Below are 22,634 nucleotides of genomic sequence, written 5' to 3' on the forward strand. Positions count from 1 at the left end.
TATGAAATATGGGTGTTAGTTGAAATAGATGCATCTCCAAGACAAAGAAGAGATCATGATTGCATAAGAAATCACACTACAGTAGTAGCATTAAAGTATGCAATGTTTAAAAGAATAATCCAACCTGTTATATAGGATTTTTTTTTTTGATGTGCACAGTTAAGTTTGACATGACACAAAGGCATTATGGGTAATGTGGTTCCGTAATAGTCTGGGCATCTAAGGTGGCCCTTCCCTGTTACAGAGAGTGAGCAGAAATATATTATTTGTCTTTCTGTCAAAATACAGGTCTCTCCGTACCTCATCGACAACTTTTACTTTGAAAAGGGAAACATTCCACTCCAACAAATATGAACGAGACAGCAGTGGTCTATGTGCACTATCGCAGCTGTAATAATAAAGCATAACCCCAGTGACACTAAATAATGGGCGAGGACAGAAAAAGTCTTTAAGCAAAGCTGCATGAAAGGTCAGAAACCCATTGTCCTACATTGTTGCAATAGTGTAGTTTATTCCTTGTACCGATCAAAGCATTTTTTTACTTCTGCTTCGGCATTTTTGAGTCTGACAAACCCAGCATATTGTCTAGACTATGCAAAAGCCCTAACTGGCAGAGTAAAAACTGAGGCTGATCTCAAGAGCTTACACTTCAATGATGATGAAAAGCACAAACCACTTAGCGGTCTTCCACATCAAAAAGAGTCACCTTACTATATCTTCTATTACTCTAGTCACTACTTACAGTTTTATACTGGTACTTGTACAATTATATACAATTAATAATTTAACATAAAAAAAAACAATTCAAATCTTAAAGGCTATATAAACCTTTGAAAAGCAAAAACATTTCTCTTTTTTTTAATAAAAAGGTGTATCAGTGTGTTTTGTGTAACTTTGTAAACACTTTTTATTAAAAATATTTTTTCTTTTTTAGATACAGCTGCGCTGTATTCTCTATACAGAGCAGGAGTATCGCTCGCTATCCACTGAATCCGTCAGGCCCGCGACCTGACGGGTTCAGTTTCGGCGGGCCCCGCATGTCTCTGACAAGCAAGATCCACCTGTAATCTATCAGATCTAAGTTCATAACACACACACACTGAGAAAACTGTTACAAACTTTATATGGTTCAGTGACTTCTCCACTAAGGTATATAATGCTGTCTATATTCCAATATCCTAAGTAATAGAAAATACTGAACAAGTAGGTAACTCTTGACTTATGGTATATTTGTACCTTGACAGACACCTGCCAGCTTCTCACAGGTTGTTGGTTCTGTTGAAGGGGTTGTTGGCAAAGATGTACCTAAAATTCCAAAAAAAGCGAAACATTATTAGATCTGTATTTCTAGTTAAAGAGGCTCTGTCACCACATTATAAGTGCCCTATCTTCTACATAATGTGATCAGTGCCGTAATGTAGATTACAGCACTGTTTTTTATTTAGAAAAATGATCATCAACAGTGCCAACAGTGTCCACAGTGATCATCAAACTATAGAGATATTACAAGCGATATTTTTATTTTAGTATTAGGCCCTGTTCACACGGAGTTTTTTGACACGTTTTTTGACGCGGAAAACGCGTCGGAAAACGCGCCAAAAACGACCCAAAATGACTCCCATTGATTTCAATGGGAGACGGAGGCGTTTTTTTACCGCGAGTAAAAAAAACGCCTCGCGGCAAAAAGAAGGGACATGACCCTTCTTGATGCGGTTTCCGCGTCCAAAACCGCATTGAAAGCAATGGGGACACGTCAAAAAACACCTCGAACTAGTGAGGTGTTTTCTGACGAGTATATTGCCGAGAGTTTTGGAGGAGTTTCTTGCAGTCTCCTGCTGCTAGTCCAGCCCAGAAAGGGGCTGTCATTTCCTGTCTGCTCGTGGAGGCTGAAAAACATCGTGGACAGAACTCAGGGATACAGAAAACCGAAGTCCTGCATCCAAATACAAGTAAGTGCACTTGCTCCTATGTTCCATACATGCTATACATGTATGGAGCTGTGCATTTTTTTTTTTTTAGAATTTTTTTTTTAATTTTTTTTTCTGATTTTTTTTTTAGATTTTTTTTTTCAATTTTTTTATTTTTAATTTTTTAATTTTGTTATGCAGTTGTTCATGTATGTCATCTCTTTTTTTATTTTTTTTTAACATTTCAGGAACAGAAATGACGACAGCAGAGGTGTACCACCGAATGGACATTGATGTTGGGAAATTGATTCAAGAAGTAAGTATACTTTTTTTTTTTTAATGTGGGCCTGTTCACATCAGCGTGGTTTCCGCTGAGGGGTTCCGTCGGTGCTTTCAGTCAGGGGAACCCCTCAACGGAAAGGCAAGTGTGAAGTGGTGACAGATCCGTTGCTAATTGTTTCTGTTTGTCCCCGTTGTGCAAAGGGTTCTGTCGTTTCGACTGAACCAATACCGCAGTGTAGGGAATCCCATTAGCAACGGATCCATCAGCATTGAAGTCAATGATGATGCAAACAGAAAACAATGTTTTTTTTAATGTGGTTTCTGCTCAGGGGTTCCGTCGGTGCTTTCAGTCAGGGGAACCCCTCAACGGAAAGGCAAGTGTGAAGTAAGTTCCGTTTGCATCACCATTCATTTCAATGGTGACAGATCCGTTGACAGAAGGCTGTCAGGCTGGGTTCACACGACCATGTTACGTCTGTAATGTACGGAACGTATTTCAGCCGGAAACCCGGACCGAAGACAGTGCAGGGAGCCGGGCTCCTAGCATCATAGTGATGTACGACGCTAGGAGTCCCTGCCTCGCTGCAGGACAACTGTCCCGTACTGTAATCATGATTACAGTACGGGACAGTAGTTCCACGCAGAGGCAGGGACTCCTAGTGTCGTACATCACTATGATGCTAGGAGCCCGGCTCCCTGCACTGTCTTCGGTCCGGGTCTTCTGGCCGAAATACGTTCCGTACATTATGGACGTAACATGGTTGTGTGAACCCAGCCTCATGCGTGTGAAAACCTCGGCAAAAACAGCCTGAAAAACCGCCTGGAAAACCGCGTCAAAAACCACGTCAAAAACCACGTCAAAAACCACGTCAAAAACCACATCAAACATGAAAACCTCCAGGGTCAGTTTTTACAGGAGGAATTTTCCTCCTGCAAAAAACTCCGTGTGAACAGGGCCTTATAGTGGTTTATTTATTTTTTGATTAACTATAACATAGTTAGGGCTACTACAGATATAGCATGCTCCATGGCAATACTTGCTTTCTTCAATCATTCTATTTTTACCCTTTAGTGACATGTTTGATTAAAGGTAAATGTACCTCAGTAGAAATTCATGCGCACCTGGCAACACCAGTTAAAAAGGTACGCACAAGTATAAAATATTTGGTCCCAACTATTGGGAGAACCTCTGAGTCCATATATTAGCTCAATTTTCCTCCCCTGTTTGGGAAAATTATAACGATCACCATGGGGAAAGAAATACAGAGTAAATTTAAGCTTTCCTTCCAGATATCGAAACTATGGAATAACCCCGGTTTGAGTCAGGGCCATACTAATCAATTGTTCCAGGATCGAAGACAGAAATTCATTAATTATTTACGAGGCCTCTGGCCGGCTGAGGATCAGAGATGGATCTCTTTTCAGGAGATCCAGGATACATTCCAATTACATTTGAGTGGACGCCTACGTTACACACAAATAAAAGCCTTTTGCTTAAAGAGGCTCTGTCGCCAGATTTTGCAACCCCTATCTGCTATTGCAGCAGATAGGCGCTGTAATGTAGATTACAGTAACGTTTTTATTTTTAAAAAACGAGCATTTTTGGCCAAGTTATGACCATTTTTGTATTTATGCAAATGAGGCTTGCAAAAGTACAACTGGGCGTGTTGAAAAGTAAAAGTACAACTGGGCGTGTATTATGTGCGTACATCGGGGCGTTTTTACTTCTTTCACTAGCTGGGCGTTCTGACGAGAAGTATCATCCACTTCTCTTCAGAACGCCCAGCTTCTGGCAGATCACGCTGTGACGTCACTTCCCCAGGTCCTGCATCGTGTCAGACGAGCGAGGACACATCGGCACCAGAGGCTACAGATGATTCTGCAGCAGCATCGGCGTTTGCAGGTAAGTCGATGTAGGTACTTACCTGCAAACGCCGATGCTGCTGCAGAATCAACTGTAGCCTCTGGTGCCGATGTGTCCTCGCTCGTCTGACACGATGCAGGACCTGGGGAAGTGACGTCACAGCGTGATCTGCCAGAAGCTGGGCGTTCTGAAGAGAAGTGGATGATACTTCTCGTCAGAACGCCCAGCTAGTAAAAGAAGTAAAAACGGCCCGATGTACGCACATAATACACGCCCAGTTGTACTTTTACTTTTCAACACGCCTAGTTGTACTTTTGCAAGCCTCATTTGCATAAATACAAAAATGGTCATAACTTGGCCAAAAATGCTCGTTTTTTTAAAAATAAAAACGTTACTGTAATCTACATTGCAGCGCCTATCTGCTGCAATAGCAGATAGGGGTTGCAAAATCTGGTGACAGAGCCTCTTTAAGCCAATTGAGAGACACTTCTTTTGAGATGAGGCCTAACCAATTTGGTCTAGGATCAATTCCTTCCCTCTGTAAACGGATTAAGAACTTAATCTTAGAACCCATCTCACATACAGCTTTTCAGGGTTGGTGTACTATATTGAGCTATGAGGAAGTCTCACAAACATTTTGAAATGGTCTGTAAAGGTCAAAAAGGCTGTAGTTAAAGGACAATGATGGGAATTTCATTTTCGCTTTATACATAGGGCGATATATGGGTTTAATTTCCCTCTCATCCAGGTGCTCCTGAGCGTCTGATTGCACGTTCTAAATTTAATTTGCCAAGAGCACATTTGTTTCATTGTATGTGGTTATGCGATAAGATGAAGACATTTTGTCAGTTTATTATACGCTTTATTTCCGATGTCTTAAATGTATCTTTACCATTAGAATCTCAGACATTATTGTTCTATGCAGCCCTTCTTTAGGCTCCGTATCACTTATGGTTGCGGTTCTTCTTATAGCCAAAAGATAATTAATAGCTCAGGAAAAACGGGAATAAGTGCGGCGCTGCTACTCAATGAAAGTCGGATGATATAAGATGATGAAGTTTATTGAACAATTCAGGCTACGCGTTTCAATGCCGCACCGGCATCTTCCTCAGGCCATGTAAATTACAGTACAGACACCAATATTTTAGCCAATGTGATCAGGGTCAAAGTGCATCAATGACGTAATCACGGGGAGAACTCGGTAGAGGAGTGTCGCACAGCGGCAGACCCCGCCCGTTATCTGCCGCTGTGCGACACTCCTCTGCCTTAATGCAAAGTCTGTAACAGGGGCCTCTGAATGCCTCTGAATGTCATGTTATAATACTGGTATCTTCTCATGTGGTAGAGCAGCCATTGGGCCTTCTCAGGTACCGGTTGGCTGCAACCTCTGCACCCCCTAAAGCCATGCCCCTGCCTGGACCAAAAAACTAGATTGAAGAAAGATTGAACTTGACAAAGTATGATTTCTAATAACCCAAAAGGTAAGCTTTATGTGACATGCAATTTAGGAAATGTGTCTGTAAATAATTTACACTGCTGCAGGAGCAGGCCCACTGAATCTAACAAATTCCAATATTACTGTATTGTGTCACTTCATTTTAATGCAACAGAGAAATTGGTAAATAAACTAGAACATCTTACACATTAATAGCTTCCTTGTCTCTCCTCATTGCAATTTCAACATTCCAACATATGTTGTCAATAAGAGACACATGAGTTATATGTTCTTACAGGCAAACAATAGCCTAAATGATACCAGAGGGGAAAAAAATGACAGAACTTTTGGGAAACCATACTCACCACAACTAAGGTTGCTTTCTGCTTTCCTTGCCCATGATGGGATGTTCCAAAAGTCATTTTCCCAATTTATTATATTTCCCTTTACTTCACAGCTGAGGTTTGCAAGAGCACTTGAATCCATTGCAATGTCCCAGAGACGGAAATTGTAAATATCCCCTTGTAGTGGCTCAGTTCCAGAATTGTAGGCGCCCAGTGTTAAATTCCCATTACCTGGAATGGTAAGGTCTTTTGCGTCTGGACAGGAAACAGCCTGGTAGTTATTTTTTGTGCTCACATATACTTGTTCTGAACGATTATTCCAGATAATACACAGCTGTTGAAAAGAGTCTGTAAAGAATTCTTTACTACCATATGAAAGCAGGGCAGGATCAAGAATGCATGGAACACCCAAGACAGACAACACATGTCCATGAGCATCCTTTCCAAAGCTTAGGAGGTCTGTGCTCGAGCTTTTGTAAGAAAAAACTCTCCAATTCTCTTTGCTGTTGTTGGTTTTGGTAGCCTCAAAGCACACAGTTAGTTGTGAAAGAGGGGGAACAAAAACTTTGGATGATATTGAAACAAGACCTGAACTTTCGTTTTGTGGAATAGTGACTTTTTGGTTTCTTAACGACACTGCCACTGTGAAAGAAGAAAATGGTAATTAATTCCAAAAACATGAAGCGTATTTACATCACATTTATGAATCAGCAAAATAAACTGTTTATGATACTAAACCACAGACATCTAATTTGTTCATCATAAAATAGTCTAACAATTTGAATACTTAGAAGGTAATCTTGACTCCTTAAAGGAATTGCCCCATTAAGACAACCCCAGCTAGTGCTTTTGCCCTCGTATGGAATATGGACGTCAAAGTCGGAGAGGCTTCGTTCTGTTGGAGAGGAGCTACTGCATAGATTGCCATGTAATACCACAATTCTCCTGCAGCGGCCATTTCCGGATATAACAGCTGATAACTTAGTATTTCAGTTCCCAGACCCGTGGCGATCAGCTGGTCCTAACTTACAACCCTTTTAAGGACAAGGCCAATATTTGTCTTAAGAAACACACCATTTTATTATTTTTTCCACTAGAATTATTAATTTGTATATTATTATTTTTTATCACGCATCAATATGAGGCCTTGTTTTTGCAAGTTGTATATTCTATGTACCCTTTAGAGAATGTCGTAACTACCTAGTTTAGCTGTCTTGTGTATTTGTATGGTTTTAAATATGTTTTGTATTAATTGAAAGATAATGATCCTTTTTACGCACAGGTAAAAGTACATGGAAAAATTAAAGTGCATTTATACAAAATTCTTAGGCCTCAGGCACATGACCGTGTTTTTTTGTCTGTGTGCTATCCGTAATTTTGCTGATAGCACACTGACCCATTAATTTATAGGGCCCTATGCACTTGACCGTGATGTACACGGATGCGCGTTGGGCTGCAAAAACTTGCGACATATCATTTTACTCTCCTTATTTGCAGATCATGCGACCTACATAGGGGATTGCGACCAATTGCAGCCTTCCTTTTTTTTTTTTTTTAAGTATCCATGCATACTGATGACACACGGATGCACTATGGAAGGTTTTTTGCATTCAAATGGACCGTAACTGTCCTGTGGTTTTGCGGACACAAAATCACTTTGGTCGAGTGCAAGAGGCCTTAGGCCTCATGCACACTTCTGTCGGCCGTTGTACGGCCGTTAATGACAGTTCCGTCAAACACGGGCCACACATGGATGGCTTCCGTGTGGAGTCCGTTGTTTCACGGACCAAATTCAATGAAAAGGCCGAGACTGTTTCATCAAAAACGGGCAGGAGTAGTACCTGCACTACTTTTGACGGAACGGCCGCATGTTTCCGGTAAAACAAGGGAAGTGTGCATGGCCCCATTGAAATGAATGTGTTACGGTGCTATCAGTTGAAAAAACGGATAGCACTCTGACGAAAAAAACTGAAGTGGGCATGAGGCCTTAGAGATATTTCTTTCAGGTTACACTATTAAATGATATGTTATCATTTTATATTTTTTTTTCACAAAAGTGCATATTTTTTTGCTATTTTTGCCTGATAGCTCCTTCTGCTGAAATGAATGGAAACTGTAAGAATAGGAGCTTGTACTGCTGGCCGTTAGATAACATATGACCTGACATGTAGGTGTTCCTACCTCAGTGCAGTACCTTCTCTTTGTCAAAAAATCTAAGCAGGCACAACCTAATCTAAGTGGATCTGTCATTTAATAATGATATTATAGCAATACTACTTTAAGACCTGGCTAGGGCTCAATCCAAAGTTTGCCACCTTGAATACTTTTTGATGAGTGATCATGGGTGAAGTAAAGTAAAAAGTAAACTCATAAAATGAATACATACAAACTTACCAATATTATATGTTACTGAGAAACCTTTTTTCTGGATGCTAAAGTCACTTACAAAAGTAATTATCATCACATTTCCAGTTGAATTAAAAGAGAGGCCTTTAGCTGTAATTCCGCAAAATTTCGAAACAGTTTCACCATTGTTTATTGAGAGTGAATCATACATGCAGTTCTGAGCTTCTTCAACATCAAAGTCCACAAAAGTAACATGTATAATAAATCCAACTGGCGCACGTATTGTCCATTTGCAATCCTGACTGTTGGGGTACATTTCGGGGTAGCATGGCGAGGTGAAGGATCCAGAGGGAGCAGTTAGAACTAATTTGCAATTGGCACAACATAATACTGTTGGGAAAAAAAAAGATATAAAATATGTTACGTATGTTCGCATGTATGAAACACAGGCATAAATTAAATAAATCAGATATACTCAAAATGGATGTGTTACTTTTATACAACTAAGGCATCATGCACACCCATTCTCTACCTCTGTGTGCTTTGGATTTTATACAGCGGCACTCAGAGATTTTTACTCATTAAGAACACGTTTTCTCTTTATATTCAGCTTATACACCAAGAAAATCTCTTGTCTTATATGCCGGCCCGACATATGTCACTGTATGCCATACAGAAACATACATAATACAAACGCCTCCATGTTAAAAAAATAAAAATAATTTGTGGTGATCTACTAAATAGGAAAGTGCAACAGACTATGCTTTTCTATGCAGTAAAAACAAACAAAAAAAAAGCATACCGATGTGTACCTGCCTGACAGATGCCAAAAGGACACATGGATACATTTAGAATATGTGTCAAAAGTATCTCCTGGAACGGGGTTTAGGGGTCCCATTCTAGAGATAGATCCGGGTCCCACAAGTGGGACCCACATTTATCTGACATTTATGACATATCCTGGGGATATGTCATAAATGTCCCTCGTGGGAAATCCCCTTTAATGGTGCTGACAATCACCAATGGTAGGATGCAGTATCAATGACCCCTACAACAAACAATGCTACTCCCCAGTAGACCATTAGATCTTCTTGGCTATTAATAGTGGTTTATCTGCTAATTTAAGAACAGGTAAAGGCTAATTTGCCTTCACACTATCCTTTATATAGCACCTTGACGTTCACATTGATGCTTTGGAAATGTCTTGTTTTAATCCATTACAAGGGAGTGTATAATAATTTCCTATTCTAATTTGTGTACAATCTATAGACTACATGCGGGATTCTCCATATATATTTATACATTTTTAATATTCTTCATAAGGACAAAGGAAAACCAGATATAAATAACACAATAGTTCACATGCCAAACCCTCATTCGTGCCCCCTTCACAACCTTTTCAGAGTGGTAAGAACCGCATCCTTTTATTTATTTATTTAACCTGGTTTGATGATCTGTTGGTATATGGGAGATTTCTGCCCTTATGATAACATTTCTCAATTTCATAATTTAAATGAAATTAATAAATTTATCTTTCACATGATGAGAGCCCCTTTCCCAGTGCCTACATAAGCATTGTATGTGCCTTTCCACAACAGAAGCTGTAATTAATTCAACAGTTTGGCTTTCAATAAAAATTGTATTTCTAGGTTTATTTGATCCCATGTAGAAAACTGGCATAACCGGTTCGTGAGCAATGTTCACAAAAAAACAGAAGAACAAAAAAAGACAGGTTGACGTTAGCGGAAATCACTAGAAGGCATATTCTTGTTTATAAACTGTCCTAGGTAAGAACTCATGGTATGTCGCACATAGCCAATGGGGCTCAATGGAGAGAAGTCCTGGGGCCTTAAACTAAAAATGTACATACTGTACTAAAACCCATTAGTCTTTCAACCGTTCCTTATTAATATATCAAGTCACAGGAAAAAATTGTCCATATAGCTAAATGTATTAAAAATAGAAAATATTATATGTGAAGTACAGAATGCCCCTTGGACTAAACTACCCTCAGTCAAGGCTTGTGAGGTCTTTCCGAAAATCCAACGCTGCTTGTACTGTAATAAGGTCTACTAAGCTCAATGGTCATGGTTTTTAATATGAAGGTTTATTTATAATATAATCAAATCTTGCAATGTAAATAAGAAATTATAGAAAGCAGCCATGTTTATCTATTCCTGTACAATTGCTTTAAGTTGTTGAATTGAAAGGGTTTTATAAGCTATAAAAGAAGATAACAAATGTTCTATTATATTTACTTTACAATCCTTCTCTTTTCTTGTTGTCTCTACAGTCCACAGCTGTTTGTTGTTCTGGAAACACCGTCCCTTTAAACAACATGTCACATGACCAAGACAGCCAAGTCACTGTGTGCGAAACTTCACCCAAGCGATAAGCAATTGGCTACCACGGTCAAGTGAAATGTCAACAGCTCTAAAGGGGTATTCCCAGAATTTACATTTCTCACCTAACCACAGGATAGGTTATAACTGTATGATCGTCTGATCACTAGAATGGGGGTCCCAAGCACCCATTCCTCCATACTACACCTCCCATCATGAGGAGGAGCTTGAATGAAGTGGAGGACAAGCATGCGCCCCGCCGCTCCATTCAATGTCTATGGGACTGACACAAACAGCAGTAGTAGACTGACTCCATGAGTCCCATAGATTTTGAATGGAACGGCACTGCGCATGCTTATCTCCATTCCAAGTTCTCCTTACTGTGGTCGTGCAGTAAGGGGAAACGGGGGGCTCGGGACCCCCGTTATAGTAATCAGTGGGGTCTCAGTGATCAGATGCTTATTACCTATCGACAGGTGACAAATGTGAATTCTAGAAATACCCATTAAACAGCAATAATATTTTACCAAATTCATGACCAGGGTATTTCCCCATAATAGAGTCAAAATAAAAAAATTTAAAGAAGTTTTTCCATAACATACAACCATTATCAAATTTGCTATGTGTTCTCAAACTAGTAGTTTATTATGGGGTAATAGAAATGCAATAGTTATGCTGTAATACATATCAAGTGCTGGATACACCTTTCATTGTTCACTCCTATTGCGCTGTAATACAATGTCTGTCAAGATATTAAAAGCTCTGTACTAACTAACAGCAGTCATATTGCATTTACACAGAATGTTCTGATTATGTGACAACACACGATTCCCTTCCAAACAGGATCAAAAGTGCTCACAAACATAACAGCATGTTCATATGGTTCATGAAAAAAAAAAAAACACATTAAAACAATGTTAGCCAGCAGTAGAGGAAAAATGAAAAAAAAAAAAAAAAAGTACTTTGTGCGACTTGGCATTATTTTGTCTGAAATTAAATTACATTAATAATTATAGAATCTGAAAGTTCTGAAAATCTCTGCCATGGAAATAAATAAATCTGGGCCACAGCTGGGAAAACTGGTTTTAGTAAAATTCTAACAGACGTCTTCAGGGTATATTTTATTGGATAAACAATAAACAGTATTTTCCTCTGGTATGTGTAACATTGATCAAATATATGATCGGTAATGACATTTTGACACATTGTTGTTGACATGAATGGATCTTTTCTTAAAAAGTTAGGTAATAAAGTAGGTTGGTGGTCCAAGGACAGCAATGTGATCTTTTTTCATGAGTCTATGAAACATCAGAAGATCATTTTTTAAGAAAGCTTTAATGTGTGCCTCCAGTCTATCAGAACTTGCAGAAGTATCTAGACAATAACAAAGTTGATCATTATTCAAAGCTACTCAGATTATTTCTTTAAAATGTGCTGTTTTCTATGGGGTTATATTCTTTGTGGATCTAAGAACACGCTCAAGATTCCAGGGTTAGGGGCTTGTCCGTGAAATTCATACAAATTGTACAGTTTACAAGACCATTGTTGGTTGGCCCACCTAATATTGCTCACATCTAAGTTTCGACTTTTAATGTAATCGATATTAGGTGGATCCTGTGTATCAGAGCCACACCAGACCCACTCTCAGCCAAGCCGTCAGTTCAACTAAACTGATGGATTTGGCTGAGAGAAAACGATACACCTTCTATGTATACCGAATAGAAAAAAGGTATGTCGTAAAAAGTACAAAAAAATAATAATATAAGTGAATTTAAAAGTTGCTTAAAAACTCATAAGACATTTATTTAAAGAAATAAAAAATCTTGCTTCCAAAGGTGTTTATGGCTTTTAAGGCCAGGATGACACACGCAGTTTTTAAATTTATGTTTTTTTGCCGTCTCCCATTGATTTCAAAGGGGATTTTGAGGTGAGAAATGCCCAAGAAAGGTCATGTTGTTTTTTTTTTTACCGTGAGCGGACAAAAAACGCTCAGACTCCCATTGAAATGGAAGGGGATTTGGGGAGTTCAGTATCAAAATCTGCACCATAAAACTCTGTGTGAACAGGACATAAGGCTCTTAAAAAGATGTAAGGCCCTGGCAAACCTCAGAATACACAGAAACTTTGCAACAATGTGTCAGTAATACTCTGTCTGTATTGAAACATGTTTTCTGCCTAGAAAATTGCAGAATTTTACATGATACCATTAAACTACAGGCTCATCGGTGACTTTTGCTTGATATTCATGGTCAAATTGTGGCTTTACTAAAAGTCATATGTGACCTCAACGTTTTCCTAAGACCAAAAAGTAGTGTGACAATCACAAAAATTCTTACATGGTGGCAATTTTTGCAGTCACCGCTAGTCATCTGCAACTTTTTCCTTCAATGGGAAACATTGGAGGTGCAAAAAAGTCACAGTAATGCCCTGTTTTTACCAAAACTTGTAGCCATACAAAAGTTGCTGTGGTGCCCTAGTCTTATATCGATAAAAACTAGAAAAAGCCTTTAAGTTATTTGTCAAACCAATGGGCTGGCCTAAACGCAAGACTGAAAACAAAGAGAATCAAAGAGAATCATCAGGAAAATAACCAGTGTGGTGTTTGCATTCTGAAAATTAGTAGACATTGGAACATCATCAACTACAAGTTATTTGAACTATTAGGGTCTGTTCACAACTGCTTCAGTGTTTCTGTCATTCTGCTTCATCAGAGGAGCAGAACAACGAAAATACCGGAAGCGCCAGTTCCGTTGCATGACGGACACCATCAGCGCCCGACGCAATCCATTGGCTTGAATGGGTTCTGTCGAGTTTCTCTCATGGTGTCCATGGTTTTATCTGAAACAATAGCGCAGCATGCCCACACATCCCCCTACCACCTTTGAATTTTGTATCATTGTCTGGTATGAACTTTACATGAGATAAGGGTTACATGTTTTCTATTTTGTCCAATAGTTCAGAAATTTCGCTAAAACGCCACTAAATGACTAAAATCAGGAATCTTACAAGTCCAGAAGCAGAGGACTCGGATTTCTAAAGCGATTACTAAAAAGGGAACTTCTTTTCTCAACCTTACCGCTTACATTTTCTATACTTTTCTATAACTGACCGATAGTACAAAACATTTGGTACCTATCAAATATGGATCACAGGAATTTTACTATCATAAAAAAATAAAACGAGGGCCTTATGGTTAATGCTGCAAGAATTTTTTCTGAAAATGACTGAAAGTTAGCTATTTGTATACAATAATTTTCTATATAGTGTGATGTTAAGTATGGCTTCACCTAATACATTTGTGTTTTTGAGTTACTTTTAATATGTCATAGAGCACAATATGAATCAACACATGGAGATAGAGTTACACTAAAGCAAATATTTTTTCTGGCACAACAACAGTGTCTTCTGTCTACTGTGAACATGCAGTACTTTAGTTAGAGAGGAATACAATATAATAAGTAAGTAAAACATAGCCAGTAGAACTGACAGGGACATACTGAGCTGTATCCATATGTTTCCAAAAAGTTACTTTGTAATATCAGTTATTACATTAGGGTAAGTGAGGGCTCGCCATGTACCCAAAAATACTGATCAATATGCATTAGGAATCCTGTCTGCTTTTCCACAGAATACAGGCTGCTGTCTTAGGCCCCATTCAAATGTTCCATGCACGTGTTATATTTCCTACAGCACTTTAGTACGTCTCCATATGCCACTATATGTGCCTTGGTGAGAGGCCCCTTATTCTCCTGTAGAAATATGACAATATGTTTTCTCACATATTCTCACATTTGCCTCTGTATAGAATTGATAGTATGGCTGTGGGAATCATATTAGGGATCCATATGTATGAGATGATTCTGATACTTACCCAAGAGATATGGTTCAGCGTGTAAATATTAAACTGCAAGTAATTTACAATGTTATTTCATTAGGAATTTATGTGCCTCTTGTTCCTCAGTGAGCTGACTGGATTAATATTGTGAGTAATTTTCAAGCCCTAAGGCTATGTGCACACACACTAATTACGTCCGTAATTGACGGACGTATTTCGGCCGCAAGTACCGGACCGAACACAGTGCAGGGAGCCGGGCTCCTAGCATCATAGTTATGTACGATGCTAGGAGTCCCTGCCTCGCTGCAGGACAACTGTCCCGTACTGTAATCATGTTTTCAGTACGGGACAGTAGTTCCACGGAGAGGCGGGGACTCCTAGCATCGTACATAAGTATGATGCTAGGAGCCCGGCTCCCTGCAGTGTGTTCGGTCCGGTACTTGCGGCCGAAATACGTCCGTTAATTACGGACGTAATTAGTGTGTGTGCACATACCCTAAAAAAGCACTTATACCATAGCTGAGAATTTATATCACACTCATCTGTGAAGGAAGTATGTTAGCGACCTTCATATATAACGCCTGAACTAGTATGAGAAACATTATTCTTTGCTTTCCTTATCCAACCGAGTAATCCTGTAAAAAAATAGCCGCCAGCAATGTCATGCAAAAATTTAATTTCATTCTGGTTGAAAACAAGGTACTAAAAAGTTAAAACAATATTACCCTGAGGGTGAACGTGTTGGCACCATTTATCTCTTGCAGTAATGTCTCAATTAAAAATGTTAGGCTAGATTCACACATGCCGTTTTAGTGCAGTTTTTGGTGCATTATTTAGCAGGTTTTTTTTACTCAAAGCAAGAAACTCCTGGATTTGGTGTAAAAAAACTGTATAAAAATGTTATTAAAACAGCATGTGTAAATCAACCCTTAAATGCTATGTACACCTTTGAAAACTTTTTTTTTTTTTAACTAAAACAATGTATTATAGTGTTTAATGCAACTTCGCGATTGTTTTTTATAAAAAAAATGTTTTACTTTTTGAGATACAGCTTCTATGTATCCTGGATACATAGAAGCTGTATCTTGCGCTAAAACCCGAATCCATCAGGCCAGTGGGACTGAGAGCAGGTCCTGCATGTTTCTGTCACACAGGATCCACCTGTTATTGAACACATCTTAATAACTTAGATGTGATTGATAACAGCTGGATCCTGCCTGTCTCTGACAACCGCTCTCACCGAAGCTGTCAGGCCCGCTGACCTGACAGATTCGGGTTTCTGTGCAAGATACAGCTTCTATGTATCCAGGATACATATACGCTGTATCAGAAAAAGTAAAAATAGTTTTTAATAAAAAACAATTCCAGTTGCATTAAACACTATAATACATTATTTTAGTAAAAAAAAAAAAAGGCTTTAAAGATGTACATAGCCTTTAAAGTACTGATGTGACTTAAGAGATATACAGTACAGTATGTGCTGGTTACTAGTATCAGAATGTCAGCTCCCTAACATGATACCAAACCTTCCAGCCATCCTGGATTCAGCGGGACAGTCCCGGATTCCAGGCGCTGTCCCGGGCGGCCAGGGGTACGTCACGCTGTCAACTGTATCTGAGTTCTCTGGTTGCATATACAGTTGAACCCATTTCTGAAGCAGGGGACCATCAGCTCCCTGCTTCAGAATTAATTCAGAACGGAGGAGCAGAGGGAACTCCTCCGCTCGCAGAGGTCTCCCCCGGCACATCGCTACTTTAAGCGCTGTGCTCGGGGAAGCCCTTGACGTTACTGTCCATATATGGACAGTGATGTCAGTGGCTACTCCTTAAGCGGAATCCCCATTGCCAATGATCTGGGGATTCCGCTCCTAGAGGATATATATGTGGATATATATCGACAGTAACCTCAAGGTCTTCCGCGAGCACAGCGCTTAAAGCAGTACTGTGACCTGGGAGACCTCAGCGGGCAGAGGTGCTCCCTCTGCTCCTCCACTCTGAACTAACTCTGAAGCAGGGAGCTGACGGTTCCTTGCTTCAGAATTAGTGGCTACTCCTTGGGCGGAACCCCTGTTGCCGATGATCTGGCCAGGGATTCCGCTCCTAGAGGAAACCCCTGAGGTCACTGTCCATATATGGACATTGACGTCAGGGGCTCCTCCTGGGGTGGAAAAGTCGGCAATGAGGATTCCGCTCAAGGAGTAGCCACTGACGAAATGCTTAAAGTAGCACTGTGCCCGGGGAGTCCTCGACGAGCAGAGGAGCTCCCTCTGCTCCTCCGCTCTGAACTAATTCTGAAGCAGGAAGCCGATGGTTATTGGCTACTCCTTAAGCGGAATCCCCGTTGCCAATGATCTGGCTGGGTATTCCACTTCCAGAAGAAACCCCTGAGGTCACTGTCCACATATGGAGATTGACGTCAGGGGCTCAACCTGGAGCGGAATCCCCGGCCAGAGTCGGCAACGGGGATTCCGCTCAAGGAGTAGCCACTGACGTCACTGTCCATATTTTGACAGTGACATCAGGGCTTACCTCTAGGAGCAGAATCCCCGGCCTATGCTCTGGCTGGGGATTCCGCTCCTGGTGGGAGTCCCAATGGCGCTATCTACAGGGGGGTGGTGCTATCTTCAAGGGGGAGTGGCACTATCTACATGGACACTGTGGCACTATATAGGGGCACTACCTACAGTGGACATTGTGGCCCTAAGTACATTTGCACTATCTACATGGGCACTGTGTCCCTATCTACAAGGGCACTGGCACTAGGGGCAGCTAAGGTGGCATTATGCTGTATGGGGGAATTTGTTTGGGCATTATACTGAATAGGGGCATCTGTATGGGCATTATACTGCATGGGAGCATCTGTGTTGACTTTATACTGTATGGGTGCATCTATGGGGCAGGATACTATATGGTGGCAGCTATGGGGGCATTATACTGTATGTTGGCAGCTAGAGGGCATTATACTGTGTGGGGGCAGCTATTTGTTATTATACTGTGTGGGAGGCACTATGCAATTATCATACTGTGTGGGCTGAACTGGGTATGTATGGGTTGGGGATTGGGTTGGATTAGAGGCATCTGTATGGGCATTATACTGCATGGGAGCATCTGTGTTGACTTTATACTGTATGGGTGCATCTATGGGGCAGGATACTATATGGTGGCAGCTATGGGGGCATTATACTGTATGTTGGCAGCTAGAGGGCATTATACTGTGTGGGGGCAGCTATTTGTTATTATACTGTGTGGGAGGCACTATGCAATTATCATACTGTGTGGGCTGAACTGGGTATGTATGGGTTGGGGATTGGGTTGGATTAGAGGCGTGGCTTATAAGAAAAAAATTGCTACAACGCACTGAGCGCACCGCATCGGTTGTCCCTCTTTCTGATACTTGAAAGTTAGTAGGTATGTAATACAATAAGGGATATTTATCAAAAGAAAAGTTGAGTCATTGACTATAGCAATCAATAGGGTTGTCTTGGGAAGATGACAGCTGTACTCCTGAGGCCAAAATAACACACAAAGTTTTAATGCAGTTTTTGGTGCAGTTTTTAGCTAAAGAATTTTTTAAACCAATCACAGAAATGGACACAAAAGAAAGGAGATGCATCAGTCTATTCCTTATGCCTTTCCTACCTTTTGGATCCACTTCTGCCTTTGGCTAAAAAAAACTGAGCCAAAAACTGCATCAAAACTCTGTGTGTGATCCTGGCCTTATGGTTAATATGGGCATACACTCCATTTTTCTCTTGAACTGGTTTTAACTCCCGTTCACATTATTTATCTTAAAGACTATGTACACTTTTTATCAAAGGTTCATGAATTTAGATGTAATCGTTATTAGTTGGATCCTGCGTGTGACTAGCTTTCACAGGAGCTGACCCAAAGAAATTGGCTTTGACAGCAGGATGCTACAATATATACAAGAGACCTAGCTGCTGTATCTTTAAAGATTTTTTTTTTTTAAAACATTTTATTCAATTAAAAAGGTGTACGTAGCCTTTACAGTATATCCCAATGTTTGCTCAAATTTAGCTGTACAGTGTCACATTACCAACATAATATAAGTAACAGTGATTTTATTCAAAGTTTTGTTCTAAGATGATCTGTTTTACTTCCCTAATTTGGTTCTACTTTCTGTTAATATCAAAATAATTGAAAAACCATTAGGTTCAAAAATTTTGTTTTAATCAGTGTCATGTTTTATGTCAATGAAGGTCATGTATGGAAAAGAAGTGACAGCGGCACAGGAGGTTTGCTCGCCAGACCACTAGGTTACAGCAATATTACAGCTAGCCAATGAGCTAGTGACATTTAGTGACATTTATTCCCATCTTAGACATTTATGGCATATTCACCGGAAATGCTATAAATGTCTAAAATGTAAATACATCTTTTACACAGTTTCCCGATTTCTTTTTGTTCCTGGGATAAATGATCAAAATCAGGGCAAACGAGCGTGCATATCAACGCTCGTTCCCGATAATTGCCCTGTGTAATCAGGGCAACCTGTGTAATCAGGGCAAAGATCAGCTTATAAATGAGCAAACTCTTGGCTGTTCTGATCTTTTATGCAGCACTAAAAATCATCGATGACGACAGCACTGCCAACATGATGAAAATGTATGGAGACGAGTGATCGGAGTAACGAGCGCTCTCCCCTATACGTAAGCAATCATTGCTCTGTGAATGGAGCAAACGAACGCCGATCAAAGAGCTGTCTCATTGATCGGCGATTTTTTACACGGCCCACATCGGCTGTGCCTACCTATGTATTCACTCATATTAAATCCACTTGAAGGGTAAGCCCCCATGGATCAACATTGACATGGCCGCAATGTGGCCCAAAACTTTGCTGCCACCCTGTTTGGCATGTTGTCAATCAGCTTGTTAATGACCACACATTATTGCGAGTAAAATGGCTGTTTACCTGCAAAAGTAAAAAGACGTGCTATTTGAAAACTGTGCCGACACCCTCTTCTCCTTTGGGCCGGATTTAGTATGAGTAAATACACATGTAGGCAACACAGGTTTCTTGCTTAGTCTAAGCAATAACGTGAGGCTTCAAATAGGAGCATGCTTGTCAGCTTTTACAATGCAATAATATGACCATTTTGTTGCACGCCAGCCAGCAAATAAATAAATTACATCATATGTAAATGATAGGTTTTAACAGATGACAGATGGTGGAAAGCCAATAAATGTTGCAATTCCATTTAAAAAAACAAAACCTGTAATTTCATTGGTTCATGGAAAGCATAAAAACTATTTATTCAAATGAAAGTCATTTACTGCATGACAAGTTTTGTCACATCCATTGCAAGTCATAAAGATAATAAAAAGCCATGAGCTGATTTTTCGGACGTGATCAAGAAATGTAGTTTTTCTAGAAAAGCAACATACTGTCTATAGAGGGATTAGTCAATAAAAACTGTGAATGGCATGTTATATCTCCTACTTGTGGTCAATTCAAGTCCTACTTGCCTATTTACCTCTAGTTTTCTGGACTAATATACACTGTACTGAAAAATAGAATAAAAGTTACTTTCGAGAAGGTCTGTGGGAGGCAATGATATTATATGAGTAAACACAGTGTGAGCACAGGGAACAATGAAATGTGAAATATAACAATAGGGTTTACAGGGTTCAATACTGTATAGCAACAAAATAAAATACAATGTAGACAAAAATTATGCAAATGCAAGGAAATAAACAAAGCCCCCTACATGCGTGGTCCCCGGGTCTGTAGGACATACGTGGTTGGGAGTTTTATTTATGTGACTAGCAATAAAAATAAATATTCCTGTTACACATTATTTCTCTTGTTTAGATCTATATATTGAAATTAAAATTAAACATATGACACATTCCCTTTAACTCAGCCGTAGGTTGGTGAAATGTAGAGAACTCGGAGGAATGCTGAAATTGGAGGCACTTCCTGATTTGTAAGAATCTTTGCAGTTTTGACATTGGTTGTTCTGCTATAGCCAAAGACAAAGTTCTTGTTTACTGACATATATAATCTGACAAAACAGTACAGGCTGGTTTGTAAAAAATTTACATCTTTTGAAATGTCATCACAATTGTTATTTTGAATTATGTTTTTCTTTGTTTATACAAAGCTGAAAAAAAAATATCTACCCAAACGGTTTAATTTAGGACACGAACCGGAAACAATAATTACATAACAAAATTCATCAAAATAACATCAATCGTCTTTGCTAGATATTTTGTTTAATGGTCAGGGTTGGAATAGGTAAAGGGATGGCCGTTTTCAATGTCTATAGGGGTTGCCACTCTATACCCAACATAGTAGCGAAAGTTCTACGTAAGTGTTTTCCTTTAGGGGTTGACACTTTGCATACCCTACATTGTATTCAGTGTGGGAAGCTGAGCAGTTTTTTTTTACTATGACATGAGCCTCCCACAGCATTTGTCTCCTCCAGTTCCAGGACACAGAGAAATGTTCTACTTGAAAACAAACAATACTGCTTTATGTATGGTGCACAAATTCACTAAAGTGCCCTACATGGTCAATTTCGGTGCCTATAAGATTTGTTACTCCCCAACATGAAAATGAATGAGGAAAACTGGGCATCTAGCCAAGGAGGATTCCTATCTTGGCTAGGAGTTTTTTGTATTTAGGTGCCTTGCTGGATTGACTCGGATCAGGACTGTAATAGATTGTCCCTATTTAAACCTCTATATTTACATATGCTAGGCAGTTTACATTGAATTTCTTTAATCCAGCCCATTTCTGGAATTTGTTTATATCTATTATTACTTTTCTTATTTGCTCCTGGAATTAGTCATCTTCAACATATTACCAAAATTCTAGATTAGCTCTTATGCTCTACATTGTAGAATCAGTTAATACCAAGCTTTAAAAGATAAAAAGTTCTACGCATTGTATGAAGGACACTTTATCCGTATGTTGAAATGAAAAGCAAAAATAAACTTGACATTCTTCTCACAAATTTTATTATAATGCTTTTGCTAGTGATACAACCTGTTTGTCAACTATTACATAACGCATAATTATCCTGTCCTGGTATGTGGAATTCAGCTAATACATTAAAACTGACTTCGGTGACTGAAGGGATCAAAAGAGATTATTGATATTTATAATAATAAAATTGTCCAAATATTAAATATTTTAAACTGGGCTGTCTTTAGCTGAACTTAAAGTTGGTGCTCAATTCGAAGTAAATAGATTCTTCATTTTCTAAGAATCGTCAGATGTGATATTCTAAATGGACAAAGCTGTCAGACTGTAAAAACTATTAACAAATAATAACTTTTTGGGTTTTGATATTAAAAACTAATTTGGTTGCAAATATTTTTATTATATTTTTTATTATATTTTTATTATACAATATAGAATACCATTACCCAGAGAATATCTGTATAGGCACTGAAACTTCAAACGTGGCTACATTAAACTTTGACTTATATGATCATCAATTAGGTCTTCTACATGAAGGCACCCAAAGTTAGAAAACAGGCATTCCTAAACAGTATAGAACTACATCCATGACAGAAGAACAATGGTTGCCAAATCAAATTTTATTTTAGTGCTGTTCCCATTACATCGTCAACATTAGATAATTACATATGCCATCAGCTTCTAGGAGAAAATAGCAAGATACTGAATAGATCTATTGTATCTTTTTGCAAATTAATCAAGTGGTCATACTTTCTGAACATAGGGAACAAAGAAAACCCTATTGAAAAGCCTGTTGAATAATTTGCCCACACTGAACAGTCATTCTTTGAGCTCTCATCATTTCTTTTCTACTTGGAGTCACAGATCTGGCTGACCAAGTAAGAAATATGAAGATGTCATCATAGTATTAGTACAAGTTTTCTACAGTTTTGCTGTAAAGGCAGTTTCACAATGTGATTTTTTTTAAATTAAATTTTGAGAAGTCAACATGTGTGCCTTCAGCGATTATTAAAAGCCAACACATTAGAAAATTGTAACTCAAGATATCCAAGAAAGAAAAGAACCTTAGTGGAAGGTAAAATAGCGATTCAATTGAAATATAATAAAAAAAAATAGTGACTTCTTAGTAGTAGTAATACTCCATAAAGTTTGTTTTTCACTGGTGACTAGGTGAACTCAATAAGTTATTTCTTAACATCTAATGAAGTTCTAGCATAAAATTTGGAAATTTCCCGATTATTCTGAAACTCAAATCATAAAAAACAGAAAATATTACTAAATGATTTATTTTTTCAGCCTTGTGAAGAAAAGTTTTTGTGTATATATTGTTA

The 22,634-nt window shown here is 39.0% G+C and overlaps 1 protein-coding gene across 1 annotated transcript in view; it reads right to left on the minus strand.

Annotated features, from left to right (window-relative positions):
- Nucleotides 1-22,634, minus strand: part of ADGRG6 (adhesion G protein-coupled receptor G6) — a 157,312-nt gene that overhangs the window by 63,754 nt on the left and 70,924 nt on the right. Inside the window, exons 3-5 of the mRNA XM_075864459.1 lie at nucleotides 8,227-8,568; nucleotides 5,854-6,474; nucleotides 1,237-1,305 (exon numbers count right to left, since the gene is read on the minus strand). Coding sequence (XP_075720574.1) covers nucleotides 1,237-1,305; nucleotides 5,854-6,474; nucleotides 8,227-8,568 — 1,032 coding nt within the window. The remainder of the gene's footprint in view (nucleotides 1-1,236; nucleotides 1,306-5,853; nucleotides 6,475-8,226; nucleotides 8,569-22,634) is intronic.

This window comes from Rhinoderma darwinii, chromosome 4 (genome assembly GCF_050947455.1).
Source record: "Rhinoderma darwinii isolate aRhiDar2 chromosome 4, aRhiDar2.hap1, whole genome shotgun sequence".
In the NCBI taxonomy this organism is placed as follows: Eukaryota; Metazoa; Chordata; class Amphibia; order Anura; family Rhinodermatidae; genus Rhinoderma; species Rhinoderma darwinii.